General features: G+C 37.2%; 1 protein-coding gene across 1 annotated transcript; it reads right to left on the bottom strand.

The window, feature by feature from the left end:
* Positions 1–267: 267 nt before the first annotated feature.
* Positions 268–7,925, bottom strand: LOC133984974 (uncharacterized). The gene is made up of 5 exons (XM_062424506.1): positions 7,732–7,925; positions 5,797–6,123; positions 4,247–4,399; positions 2,282–2,331; positions 268–2,192 (listed from the first exon to the last, which is right to left on the bottom strand). Exons 1-5 carry the CDS (start codon positions 7,799–7,801, stop codon positions 2,040–2,042), a joined length of 753 nt encoding a protein of 250 aa, XP_062280490.1. The 5' UTR covers positions 7,802–7,925; the 3' UTR covers positions 268–2,039.
* Between the last annotated feature and the right edge of the window lie 6,746 nt (positions 7,926–14,671).

Below are 14,671 nucleotides of genomic sequence, written 5' to 3'. Positions count from 1 at the left end.
ACAACAGCAAAAGTGGACATCGACAGCTGCAATTCTAAGACATTTTATCCACAATTTAACAAGCTGGGCACGCAACTTAATTTTTTTTACAACTAAAATACACTGTGAAGCATGCACACTGCATTTCATTGCATTTTATACACTGCCTTGAAGATGCTGTCAAAACAAACAAGTATTTTCTCTTAATTACAGGACACTCAAAGTTCCAACACTGATGACCAAAAGTCATTATAAATAACATTGTATATCTAAAATAAACAAGTCAGTAGTATATGACAGAATGACAGGAAAAGAGAGACCCATGGCCACAATGCTTGGTAGTTTTCAGAATAAGGATTTATTTATTTTACAACAATAGAAGGTTTTTATAGCAGAGAAGACCCTCCAGTCTGTGTTTGATTGTGTGCCACTTTCACCAACTGTTTTAAAACACTCATCATAGTTTGGCTTGGTTGGTTATTTTTCTTCCTGAGTAATAACTGACATCCGGGATGAATAATCAACCTGTTTGTCACGCATCTGGTGAACAGATGTGTTGGGTGAGTTTAACAACATAATACAGTCCTAACACATTGAGAACTAAATCAATACTTTGTCTGACAGATCAAAACATCAATAAGCACCTGCCAAAAGAGAACTTCAGAGACCATGCAATGTATAATCGCAGTGAGATAGTGTCAGGAAGTTGTTGTATATGTAAAACTGGTTTCACAGCGTCAAACTGTCGCCAAACAGTAAATGGAAAAATCACAGTGATGACCTGTGAAGATACAGTACTGTTGAGCTGTTAGCAGATCTCTATCTACAAATAAAGTTTCAACTTGTTCCAAAGACTGTTTCATTTCAGTGATGAGTCTCAGTTTTGTGATAAAAATAGAGAAAAGGTCAATCGAAACTGTGATAAATAGCAACAAAAACAGAAACGTTAAAAAAAAGATGCTGGTAAAGATGTATCACTTCCTCACAAAAAGCCCCAAAAGACAAAAACTAAAATAATTACTTAGTCATAAATTTCACTACAGAAAAGTGCGATATTGGAGTCAGAGATAATAACAAAGGCAAAGCAAATGGCCAGAAATTCATTTTGAGAATAAACGAGTTTTTGAAGAACATGAAAATGAAACTTAACAAGTACAATACTACAATATTGTCAGTCATCTTTAGCTTTACTGTGGATTAAAGGATAAGACCAGCGTTATTCATTTTCCCTTCTTCTGGCTAATTTGTTCTTAATAAAGACATAAATCTTAAACTAGAAATCAGATTGAAGAAGGCTCAGTTATTTTCCAAAACATCACTTTTTTTGGTGGCAGATTAATGCATATTTGGTGCTCTAATGAATATTTACAGCAGCAGGATGCTGTATGTGACTCAAAATAAAATATTGTGTCTATCTTGATTTTTAAAAAAATGCAATGTTAGCATTTGTAACATATGTCATATTTGTACTGTTTCTACTTATTTACTGTTATGTTATAGACAATAAAGTTTCTTAAATCTTGAATATAGGAACATGTTGCCCTGTCCACCATAATGACTCTGATGACAACAAAGGAGGTCTATGGCACAGACAAATAAACTACAACAGGCTTTGCTTTGTTTCTTGTTAGCAGGATCAATTCATTGTTGGTTGTTGACAATAAAGAAATATATAGAATATCACCAGACTTTAAGGTTTTAGTCGACAGATGACTGAAGATTAAAAGTGAACAAAAACAGAACAAAATCATAATGTGTCACTGTACTGTTATCTGGGCCAGCTTATGGTTTGCCACCGCAGCTGTCAACAGCTGTCATCTCATGACCACTAAAAAACATGAAAAAAGTGACGCCCACACACTTCAGACCCCAGTGTCTCTGACATTACATTTCTTTCCTCACCAAATTCCTTTGTTTGTAATTTATAGCAAGGAACTTACAGGTGTAAAAGGAGCATTTATCTCATTTAGTTGAAATATATTTTATATATACAGTATAAGTCATCTTGCAAACCTTTACTCAAACCAAGAAAGACCAGCTAGTTTACATTTAGCCATGCATCACAATCGTCTTTTTTCTGGGAGATAGCTGACAGCAGCATATTCTGTATCATTTGGATTCATCTCCAAAACTGCTGAGGGTCTTTTGGGAAAGTCCAGGACACTGTAGACCAGCGTGGATGCAGGCACATTACTGGATGCTTCAACTGTTTCCTGCAAAGATAATTAAAGTCAGGCTGTGGTGTTAATGATGATGTTTTAAATGTTCACTTTGACATTAACATCTTTAAATGAGTTCTCACCTGTACTGTGTGTACTGTGGGACTAGAGCGCTTCTGTGGTTGTTGTTTGTCTGTATAAAAAAAAGAGGAGAAATATTGAGTCGATCAGGTAATTAATCAACTTTCACTGTACGCCACATGTACATTGTATGCATTGCTTAAACTGAGGGACATTTTTATAGAGCTTAAATAAAAACAAAAACAGCAACCACCAGTGTTCAAAATAATATGCTAAAAACATTAATGTCTCCTTAAGGAAATAGTTCAGCATTTGAAGAAATAAGCATTTTCTCTTTCTTCCCGAGAGTTACATGAGCAGATCGACTTATTATGTCTGTGTGTTAATTATCGAGCTAGATTCAAGAGATTATTAGTTTAGCTCAACATAAAGACAGCTAGCCTGGCTCTGTTCAAAGTTAAAAATCCACCTACAACACTTCTAAAGATCACTCATTTAAAAAATTGCACAAAAACAGAAATTTCACAGTTTCTGGTTCTTCCAATCGACCCGATGCATCTGTGCAGCATCTCAGCCGGTTGCCTGGCAACTGTAACAACAGTGACAGCAGTGTAACTGTCACTGTAACAACAGTGACAGTTGTCAGCAACATTTGTGGTTTTACTCCTTGTGAACGCACAAATGATCATCATTACATTTATGTTTGTGTATGGAGTAATCAAACAAGATTAGAATATGTTAATGAGTCAACTTTAGAGGTGCTGGTTGGCTGATTTTGTGAGCTTTGGACAGAGCCAGGCTAGCTGTTTCCTCGTTTTCATTCTTTATGCTAGGCTAATCACTTCCTGTCTCCAGCTATATACTTAATGCACATGAGAGTGATATCTATGTTCTTATCTAACTAATGGCCAGAAAGCGAACACTAGTAAGCATATTAACATTTTTGTGATAAATGATAGACGTTTTTCAATCAAGCCTGTTTTCTATGAAGTAGTGGTGAAAATAAGTTATAATTGAGGTAACATTTCATATTTCTGTCTGACAAATTATTGATTTTCTTTTACTTTTAGCTCTAATACACACATGCAAATTTGGTTTAAAAAAAACAAAAAACAACAACAAAACAAAAACAAAACATCCTTTTATGATCTGGCAGTGCAAATAAGGCAAGGCAAAGTGCAGAAGATACAACAATTTATCACCACCGCCTGTTTGGTGAGTTGTGATACTTCCTCCGCATGACTGCTATCTTTGGACAACGGTCGGCCCTGGTTATCATGACATGATACAGGAGCGCACAGTCAGCAAACCCTACACTGTTCATACACTGACGGGAAATTATCAAATGTGGTTTCTGAGGTTACAGATGCTGTCAAAAATACTTCGGAGGCAATGTTCCTACTCAAAGTAGGGCAGAAGGGGTTTGTCTCTGAAGTGAAAATGCATTTGTAATAGTGAACAAATAATGCAAGCTTATTTTTTCCACCCATCCCTCAGTGATAGTAGACACATTCACATTTGCATGAACAGGAGGAGCACTTCTCTTCAGAAGCTGTGAATCATCACCTATCAAAAGGATGTGAAACGGCAATCTGGTTTGCATTTTGAGCATCTAACCACACAACTGCACATTTTTTCCACAGAATAACAATTATTCTCCTCATCTTTTGTTCACTTGAAAAATTTAGAAAATGTAACGGACTGTGGCCTTTAAAGTAATTTAACAATGGACTATAACTGGGTTTAAAAGAGATCCAGTAACTTATATCTGGTTATCTAGTATGTCAGATCCATGATTAGCATTATATTTTAGTTTTTATACATTCAGCTAATACTTCTGTGCAGACTGCGTGCATTAAAATAAGCTTTATTTTCTATATCAGCTCCATTACAAGTCAGTTTATGTCAAAGTTAGGAGTCCAGAGCATGACAACAGAAAGAACATAATACTCCTGTTGACTTTCAATTATCAAAAAGTAAAACAATAACAAAGGAGAACATTATTTTTGAATTGTAATTTTCCCTACCTTTGGTTCTCACAAGACACCAGATGGACCAAGGAAGTATCGTAGCCGACAGCACTACAGACAAAACCACAAGGACAGCGGTGATAGGATAGGAAAAGAAAATGGAACTCTCACTTCGTCTTGTTGGTGTGCTGTTCGTCAGCACTGGAGAAACTGTGGGAGTCAAAAGGGAAATGAAATGAAATGAAAACTCCTGTTTCTGAGGCAAAAATAATAACTTTCTAACCGACATGTCATTACTATGCAATACCTTCTCCTCATGCCATAGTAATAACTGTTCAAAATGACCTGAATTTGATTTGTGATTTGTGCTTTTTAGCTGAATTTTCACTCTGTACAATAAGTTTCCGATAAACACATTTGTAAGTTAACACACTTTCACTCTCTTTCTGGACTAACCACAGACACTTAGCATACATATAGTCACTGTCAAAGTACTTGTGTTGAGCACTGTCACTAATACAAAGAGCATCTAAAATGTGAGATAATGAAAAGGCTTGCAGCTCTTGATGTGAAAAAATGAGTTTGGATGTCACACAAATATTGAGAAAAGTTCAGTAATTTCATAAAACACTAAATATTGCTCAAACAGGAGTAAACAGTGCATTTGTTGGGGACTATTTTCAGATGTGGATGAATACATAGTCGCGGCAAAGTAAAGATGTATGTGGGATTAACTTAAAATAGACTAAAGTGCCTGTTAGAGTGATTGATGACACAATACAAATGTTACTACTGGAAATCTAGCCATACAGTTTATACTTTACATTTCTAGTTGTATTAGACCTTCATGGTCACTTGCAAATCAGTGATTCAATCATTCATCAATCATTTATTTAACACACAAGGGCCAGGGGTTTGATTGTGTCCATATATCAAATGTCCTTGTCCTTGTGTGTGAATGGGTGAGAATGAGTTAACAAGTTTACTGTATCACACTATATATAAATATTAAAATTGCATACATGGTGATAAAGGATCATGATATCCATATCACCATCCATGTTGCTAATTGATGTGTTTTTCATAGTTTTTGTACAACAATGGAGCTTTTTGACACAGAGGAATAAGCTACCAGGCAGACAACACTAGTTAGAGGGATATTTCACTGTCTTATGACTTTTTCATGAGATTTGTAGACGATAAGAGATATTTAAAAAATTTTAGCAACATTATTAATTAATAATGTTTGGTGTGGTCTAGTAACACTTATTCTTTTACTGTAATTGGTAAATATCTATTTGGACAATGAGACAATGAGACATGAATGTGCATTGTTGAGAAAGACTCTCCGATTGCATAAGAAGCATAACAAGTGAGAGTATTGTAGTGAATAAGTACATGATTGTTCATCTGAAACAGTTTTAAGAAGGCACACCTGAATAAATTGGCTAAATTTAGTTAACATTTCATTTTCAATGTGTAAACATCTACCAACCATATAATAATAGATGTCTTTGTCGTACGAAAAGTATTTCCCTTTAAAATGCATCTATACTTGTGTCATTTCCTGGAAGTTTAGCTCATAATTAATTGGATTCTGATCTTACCTGTGCTGCTGGTGTTCTCCTCTCGGACGATCAGCTGCACTTTATTACTTTCTTTGGGGGGTTGCCCAGTGCCCATGAACAGACTGGCTGTGTAATTTTGACTGTGATTTAGTCTGAGATTTGAAATGTGGCAAAATAAAGACACATTTTTAGGGTAAACATCAAACTCGCCATTTCCTGAGCAACCTATGCCGTGTTTACACTCAACAATCTTAATATCTGATCTATAAACTGCAAAATGACTGTCTTTTGTTACGCTGACATTAAATATGAATTGGAGGGTGATGTTGTTGCCTAGGATGCCTGTGACTGCCGCTTGGCTGGGATCTGTATGGAGACAAAACAATAGATGTGTACAAGTGGGAAGATTCAATGATTATTTTGCTTTACAAATGCCAAACACATCATCATTATCATTATTATTATTATTCTGAAATAGAATTTAATATTCTGTGTGAAAAATCTGCAGCAACTACTGGGCTAAAAAAGCTCCTCTCTCCAATCCCCAATCATCACATCCTATACAGCTGTGGCTTGTTCTGCAATTACCTCCAGCCCATATATACTCCACTCTGTCAGTCAATCGCCACCAGATTGTGTGCCATACTGGGTTTGTTGCGAAACCCTCTCTGCTGCCAGTTTGCCTGCCGCCTGTTAACCTGCTAGCCAGCTTGACCTTCCTGTATTTCCTCTGCAACACCAAAGCCACCAAGCCAACCATTTGCCCATCTTTCCACCTCCTTTCCCCCCACAATAAATCTGTGGTTTGTAACTAACTTGTGCCTCTCGTGGTCTGCATTTGGGTCCTAAAGCCAAACCTGACAGTTCAAGTCTGGTTTGATCATCATTGAACTCCTGAACACTTCATCACACTTACTGCACTTGCTACCACATGGAAACTGGATGGATGAATCAGAAACACTCTGTTGTAAGTGAAAGCTGGCTGGTGAGCTACCCTCTACTGGCTTTAGCTGAAACTAAAAACTAAATTTACTTAATGATTTTTCCTAAGCTGTTATATGTAACTCATTTTAATTCCTTATCCGACACAACTAAATAAGGAAGTGAGTAAGTTCAAGGAGATTAAAAATCCTACTAAACTCCTGTTAAATTGAATTTGTGTGATTTGATGTGTTTAAATTAAATTTATATCACACATTTGAACATATCAAAATAAACTGACATACAGACACCTGGCAAAACAGAGATGGCCTCATTTTAATTCATATGAGCTGTGAATTACCAAAAAATAGTGTTTTTGTTTTTTTTCGTAAACAAGCCACTTCAAATGGCCAGGAAAGCTAAAACAACGTGAAGAGTATTCAAACACATTCTTATATATGTAGGTTATATGCCTATTATAGCCCAAATAATCAGTCTAAAAGGGATACAATTATGGTATCATAACCTCCCTGCTACATTTGTCATCCAGCTAGAAAAATGTAATACTCTTTATTTTCAGCTTTTTTTAGGATACATTTTGTTTCTAATCACAATTGTCACTTAAGATGTGTTACACAGAGTACCACTCACACTAACTATGTCAGGTCTGTCTTTACAGCATTCGCTCAGTGAGCTTTACTTGAGATATTTTATAACATCTCACAAGATAACAAAGCTTCTTTAAGGCCAAACTCTTACACAACCATCTGGTAGTTCTGTGATAAAGCTATCAGGCTGCAAATTAGTGTGTTTGATATTTATTAATCACAATACAATGTCCCTTTGCGGTGCCAAAACAATAGAAGACAAGTGAAACTGAGGACACAACACCTGGTTATATGGGGTTATAAAGCAGACAAATATTTTTAAGTCTAAAATAATAAAGAAGAAACAGAAAAATATGTTAAAAAAACTGGGTTTTTTTAAAGCAGTAAAAATTGATCTCTAACAGGTATCGTGTAAATCATCAGAAACCAAAAAGAGACAGCTTACCGTAAAATACCATGTGTGCTGTGACGATCAAAACTAACCCAAGAGGCTGTGTGAAGATGTTGCCAACCATTGTAGATTAAATGTGTTACTCGCACACCTGGCGAGATGGCCCTTGAGTCTTTTTGAGAATGTTGACTTTTTTGAGTTGCCTTGTTGTGTTCAATCTTTTGGTTTTATGTTTCTACTTAAGCAGCAGTCTGACATGAGGAAACTGAAGACAGGAACTTGACGAAAACCAATTTATCTGCCTACAGCATCACAAGCACCTCCTGTAACGGAAGACTTCAAAGATGTTCATGGACATGTGGTGCAGACTGTGAAGGGAAGAGGTTGTCACTCACATGATGTGTGTAGATTGAGGAAAGGCAAATAGTTTCCTTTATATTCTGAGGCAAAAAGGGCAGACATTTTTCAAACACTCACAAGCAAACTTGCCATGAACTGGGCTTAATATGAAATAATAGCTGATATAAAATACATTTTGCCTAAAATGGAATTAAGAGTTTAGATTGTTCTTTAACCCTCATGCTATAGTTTACCCATATAGTCAATGGTTCTACCTTGTTGTTCTTGATGGTTTGTTTCATCTGAATTACAAAGAAACCCATGTTGTTCCACTTTTGCCTAGAGATGTTTTAGTTTCGGTTTGTCTGCTGCGGTTTCAGATAGATATCAGTCTTTTTTGGTGCCACCCCACTATAAAGTGGGTGTACAATTTTATTACATGTGCTTTCAGTCAAGTCTTTCAAGATTTTTCCTGTTGTCATTTGAAAAGGAGGTTTACCCTGTCAGGGTTGCAAAAATACACAGAGACAAAAAAGCATTACATAAAAAAAACATAAAAGAGCAAAAATGACATTTGATAGCTTGATAATCTGCAAATGTCACTGTGCACACTGCACGTTGGAACTAACCAAACAAATGGTGCCAATAAAAGCTGCTGACATTGAGCTTTAATTGAAATTTCACTTCCTCATTGACTGTGTAAAGTCAAGCAGAATGAAATGATAGTCTGCCTGGAGCTTTTGTCCTCATGGGTCAAAATTTTGAATTTGAAAATTGACTGTTTATAAAGCATAAGGTATAAATTATCACACAATTCTAGGTTAGACCTTTTTAGGCAACTTCATTCCAACTTTTACCACAGGTTTTATACATATTTTTTGGAAATTATGGTCAATAGGCCTAATTTAAGTGAAATTATACCTTGCCTGTTGTCCTCCTGGGTCAAAATTGACCCAAGGACAACAGGAGAGTTAGAATAAATATAAATGCATCATTCATGACACATTCTTCTAATTAGCAAGACTATCACCAAGATAACAGGAAAATATGCTGAATTGCTTTTCAGGACAAAAAAAGGCTGCCGTTTACCCAGCTCTGAACATTTCAGCATGTTTCACCAGGTTCATTAATAATAAATATTACTGTATATTATCTCTCCAGGGGTGTTAAGTGCAGTCTTACCAGATTTGCTTACAATTATGCGGTCACAGTCTTCCTCTTTTAGGTTTTTTAGGAGTAAACAGTATTAAATTAAATTTCATGTGAAACTCAAATCTTGCAGATTAGATTGCAGAGAATGATTATTTCACCTCCAGTTGTCAGAGGTCACTGTTCAATGCAACTTACAGTGACTTCAGTGTCCCTTACAGACAAATATTATTTAGCAGATAGTGAAGATGGAAAAAATGTAGAAAAACACATTAAAAACCTGCAGATCACCCCCCGCCCAAGGGGAACCGTATGTGTTTGATATAAAGCAAAAAATAATCTGTCCAAAATGTTGGACACTGGTATTTCTAATATTGCTATGATGTTGCATAGATCAATCACAGTCTGCCGAGCACACACATACACAGCAACACTTTAACCACAGTGGAGGAAGTTGGGGGCTTTGAAGTGACAACTAACTTTAAGTCACTGTAAGTGTGTAGGATGGTGGGTTATGTTGGTTGGATGTTCAGTTTCAGTGGTTGTTGAAGGTGGTCGTTTCCTTACTGCTCCTGTTCTCATTCCTGTCATAGCATCATCACTGCAAGCTCACAAGTTGCATGACCTCAGCGTACAGGACAGCTTTGCTATCTTAACAGTTGACAATTTAGTTTATTTTTGTAAATTATAACTAGTCATGTCAAGTAAGATTTAACCATCTGCCTTGACCAGGTGGATTGAAAAAGAAAAAGATAAGGGGTAATAACAATAATAATGATAGATATGACTAATATGTTGTGAGCAAATATGATTAATAATAATAGTAGTAGCAAAGGTATCAAGTTGGACCACAGGGACAAAAGTAGTAGTAAAATGTGTTAATGGTACATGGATACGTACAGATGAAGGAGGAGCTCAGTGCATCCCCCATCCCCCAGCAGTCTAGGTCTATAGCCTAACATAACTAGGGGCTGATCCGCCTGGGTCAGCCCTAACTATAAGCTTTTTATACGTTTACTTTAAACATATAGGAAAGTTTTAAACCTGCCCCCTGGACTGAAAATTAAAGATGGTTCCACAGGAGAGGAGCCTGATCACTGATGGTTCTGCCACTCATTCTCCTTTAAGAGACTCTAGGAACCACAAGCAAACCTGGTAATAGGGGTAATAGGGGCAGTAGGGTATTATGAGCTCTTTAAGATAAGATGGTGCCTGACCATTAAGGGCTATGCAGGTGAAACAGATTAAAAATTCTACTTTCTTTATTACAGGGAGACAGTGCAGAGGAGCTAAAATGTGAGAATTACAATTCGTTTTTTAGTTTGTCTCAGTACACGTGCAGCAGCATTCTGGACTAACTCGAGAGTAACACTGTGGTTTCCTACATGACTAAGACTCAGGAAAAGGAAATATTTTACATAGAAATCTTGAACATAGAGCTGTCACATGCAAGTAAACAAAGTAAAATGTGTTGCTTACATGAGATGCTTATCTGATAACATATTTGAGGTGTTAAAACTGCCAGTTGCCTGCAGCTTTTCAGTTTAACATTCCTATTGCAATAATCAGGCCCAATTTACCAAATTGACCTTGTCAAAATTTGTCTTGATGTGTAGATCACTACTTTTCAAGCAGAGTTAGCAGCTGATAGTTAATGTCAGAGACAAATAGGGCTGCATTTGCTGTTGCTGCTTTTCAGCTTTACAAAAGCCTCCCACTTGTTTGCCGGTTGAGAGCTTTTCAGATCAAGCAGCATCAGCAGGAAATGTTTGGCTTGGGTACAAAAAAACGTAACTGTAGGGTAACTTAGCAGGATTAACATTTGAAAACACATTTTAAAATAAATACCATGCACTGTAGAAGTCCCAAACGTGAGCAAAGCAGAAACGAGAAAGAAAATTAACTTGCTGATATACGATGGCCTGAGGAGAGGATGATACCGCATGACACGTGCAGGTGCGCACAGCAGGCGCACACACACTTCACACAAACATTGAACTTAAAAGTTGGCAGGGATGTTTACTACGCACTATGGGCCTGATTTACTAAGATCCCAAATAAAGGGTACTAAATTGCGTGCACAGTGCAACAGATTGCGCGTTTCGTTTGCGTGCGTTTTGCGGGTGATCTACTAAGAATAACTGCGTAAATGAAAACAGGTGCAACAGGGTGGAGACAACAGTATTTAAATGAGGGTTTTGCGTGTCTTAATGGAGAGTTTGGACAAGCAGAAAGCTGCAAGCACAACATGAAATGTGATCAGGTTCTAGTGGAAGAGGTTAACAAATAACCTATATTGAGTTATAACAAAAACAAATATTACCAGAAAAACCGACATATGGGAGTGTATTCTTTGACAAAATCAATGCTGTTAGTAAAACCAAAAATATTCCACTCCAAAAATATTAACACAGGTGGAAAGAATCCGTCTCGTGCGTATTCTGTCATTGCCGTTTTATTGACCTACCCACACAATATTTTGCGCTAATCTGCAGCTGAGAGCAACACACAGCTGGCTTTATGTCACAGCTGGCTGTATGCCACAGCTGGCTGTATTTCACACCTGTCTGTATGCCACACCTGGCTGCAGCATCATACAGCAGCTGAAACAAATGGTCCGTTTCCAAACTGAGGAAGAGGCTGTGTGCATTTACGCACGTGGTACAACAGTGGTAACTTAATTAACACCTGATCCATCACGATTTAACGGTAAATAATATTATGTGTTCTGCTGCACATCCACATAGATCAGCTGTTACACATAGACTCAGGTTTAGATGGTGGGATTGTTTATAATAAAGCAGAACTTATGGATAAACCCTGAGTTCCATCAGAGCTGTCAGGACATTTTCATTTTTAAGTTGTTGAAATTATGTTTAAGTAGCCCAGAGTCTGACTGACGATGTCACCCTTGATATCATCCTAAAGTAACGGAAAATAATCAAGTTACATTACTTTAATATTGTGGTACTTGAATAACGGTACTGACAACATTTTTAGGTACTGTATCGGAATACATTTTTAAAGTAACCTTCCCAACTCTGACTGTTGAACACCACTGCTAACAACACACCACCTGCCCATGATATGTCACCACAACACAAGTTTGTACTATTACTCCACCAGAGCCTGTCAGCTGCCACCAATCAAACACAGAAACTGACATGCCACACCTGCAAACTGAGACCAAAAGGAGCATTTCTAATATTTCCTTCCAAATCCCTGTTTTCTTGCTTCAATGATAAAAAAAATTAACAATATTTTTTCTTTTGAAACACAACATCTTGACAAATATTTTGACTGCAAAAGGGGATGACCAGATAAGGACTTTAAATTTTGTAAGTGGAAATCACTTTATAAATAATCACTCTGTGTTTCTGATTGACTGACTGATCCACAGTGTTCATGAGCTATAAAAGCAGTTTCTGCCAGCTCATATGCAGTGTTATGTTCAATAGAAATGTGACAAGACATGGCATGAACAGATTTTGGTAATGATGCAGTTACTCCGTTGATATTACTGTATGTCTACGCCATCTTCTGGACTGAATTGAATTGTACAAAGTACTTGTAAACCCTCAGACACGTGGTCGCACACCTCCTTTTTTCTCTCTCACAAACAGACTCATACAGAAACATGCAAACATGTGCTCACTTCCCCTGTGATGTTATTTCTTCATTTCCTGCATCACAGCTAACTGTTTTTCCCCCACTGTGCATCTTCTATACCATGTTATGTCTACATGCTGTCATTTATGCAGCAGTAAGAGGAATATAATTGTCTTCAAGTTCTTTGTTGTTTAATTTACAATAATGTAAATAATTACAATCTTTCATTCTTTGCTTTGTCACCTTGTTTTTTACCATTTTTGTCAAATGAGATATCATTATCAAATTAGGTAGCACAAGTCCCTTTTATCAGCTTTAAATCTAGCCATCACTTCTTTCTGCTTTTTTTCCTTACACATTTCTGTCACAGCATCCGTTTCCTTGTATTACACAAGATGTTCACACCAGATTTAAAGCAAATACACAACATTCAAGATTTCAGTGGTTTTGAAATAGTAAAAAAAAGTTGATGAAGAAAGCTGGAGCTGTTATCATGTCATCAGAGGAAGCATCTTCACATTCACAGATGTGCGTGTGTGTCCAGCATAGCTGAGACATTTACTCAAGTGGAGCCTCTGTCTGTGAGTTTATTGAAAGAACAAAAGAGACAGGGTTTGCAAGTTTTGTGTACATTCTGGCTATTATTATATATTATACTGTATATTGATTAGATTAAAATGATCCACTCTCTTTAAAATTAATCATCTGATGTGTCCATAAGTCTTTCGTGGCATACACAGTGTCTTCCTTTAGTCCTCTGAAACAATACCTCACCTCACTCTTCCCAGCTTTTGGTGCACCATGAATCATGCCTGAGTGCTTTACTTAGGTATTGAAACCTTCTTTACAGTATATGTGGTTGAGTTTGGATGTGTGTGAGCCTCAAATTGCAAGCTACAGTCAACCAAAAATCCCTAATCTGAGTCTGTATCTACAGACATTTACATGTATCTTGACAGAAACCAGTAAACAAATGGCAGCTCACTATATTTTAATGCATGACTTAATATAGCTATTTCTGCTTTGCTGGACCACAATATGTAGTATCAATTTGAAGTATGCAAGCAAAAGAATTTGTTGTGCTATCTGTGGTATATACTAATAGTGCTTTCTATGTATTTTACATGGGTGGATCAGCAGAACAGAGCAGACAAAACAACATGATGTAATGTTAAAAACAGTCCAGTTGAGTGGTGGTGGATTACAGCATGTTCAAGCCAAAATCTGACTGGACTGGCATTTGCAGATGGACATTTGTTGAAACAATGTTTTGCCAAGCTTCATGTCACACAGCAGAGATGGGGGAAAGCACACAAACTGATGGGAAGGGAAGAGCAGGAAAGCCCTTATTGCCATGGCAACTGTGAAACCGACTCTTCTATTAAACGAAAACAATTCCCCAGCAATCGGGAATGGGAACCTCTTCACTGCCACTCACTGAACCTCCACCCAAACCCACACATATAGATATATACATACGCATGCAAGCGAGCAAACACACACACACACACACACACACACACACACACACACACACACACACACACACACACACACACACACACACACACACACACACACACACACACACACACACACACACACACACACACACAGCAGACCTTTTTGTTGTTATTGGGTTCAACAGGTGGGTTCAAATAGGCTTTTAAAAACATCCCATGATTTTCCCTTTCCTCTTGTGGTCTGACAACACTGTGTTTTACATCAACCTGGTGCCTTCCTGAATTTAGCTCATTCTGGACTGTCACTGGTCCTCCCTTTAGATATTCAAAGAGGTATTTCAGGGCAGTTGTTAGCCCCAGAAGTGCCATTCAAAGAGTCTGCACAACTTATTGGGTGAACTGAGTTGCCATCGTGGCACAAAATCTCACAATTT

Source organism: Scomber scombrus, chromosome 8 (assembly GCF_963691925.1).
Source record: "Scomber scombrus chromosome 8, fScoSco1.1, whole genome shotgun sequence".
Lineage (NCBI taxonomy): Eukaryota > Metazoa > Chordata > Actinopteri > Scombriformes > Scombridae > Scomber > Scomber scombrus.
The sequence above is the reverse complement of the archived record's forward strand: the minus strand, read 5'-3'. Positions and strand labels throughout refer to the sequence as shown.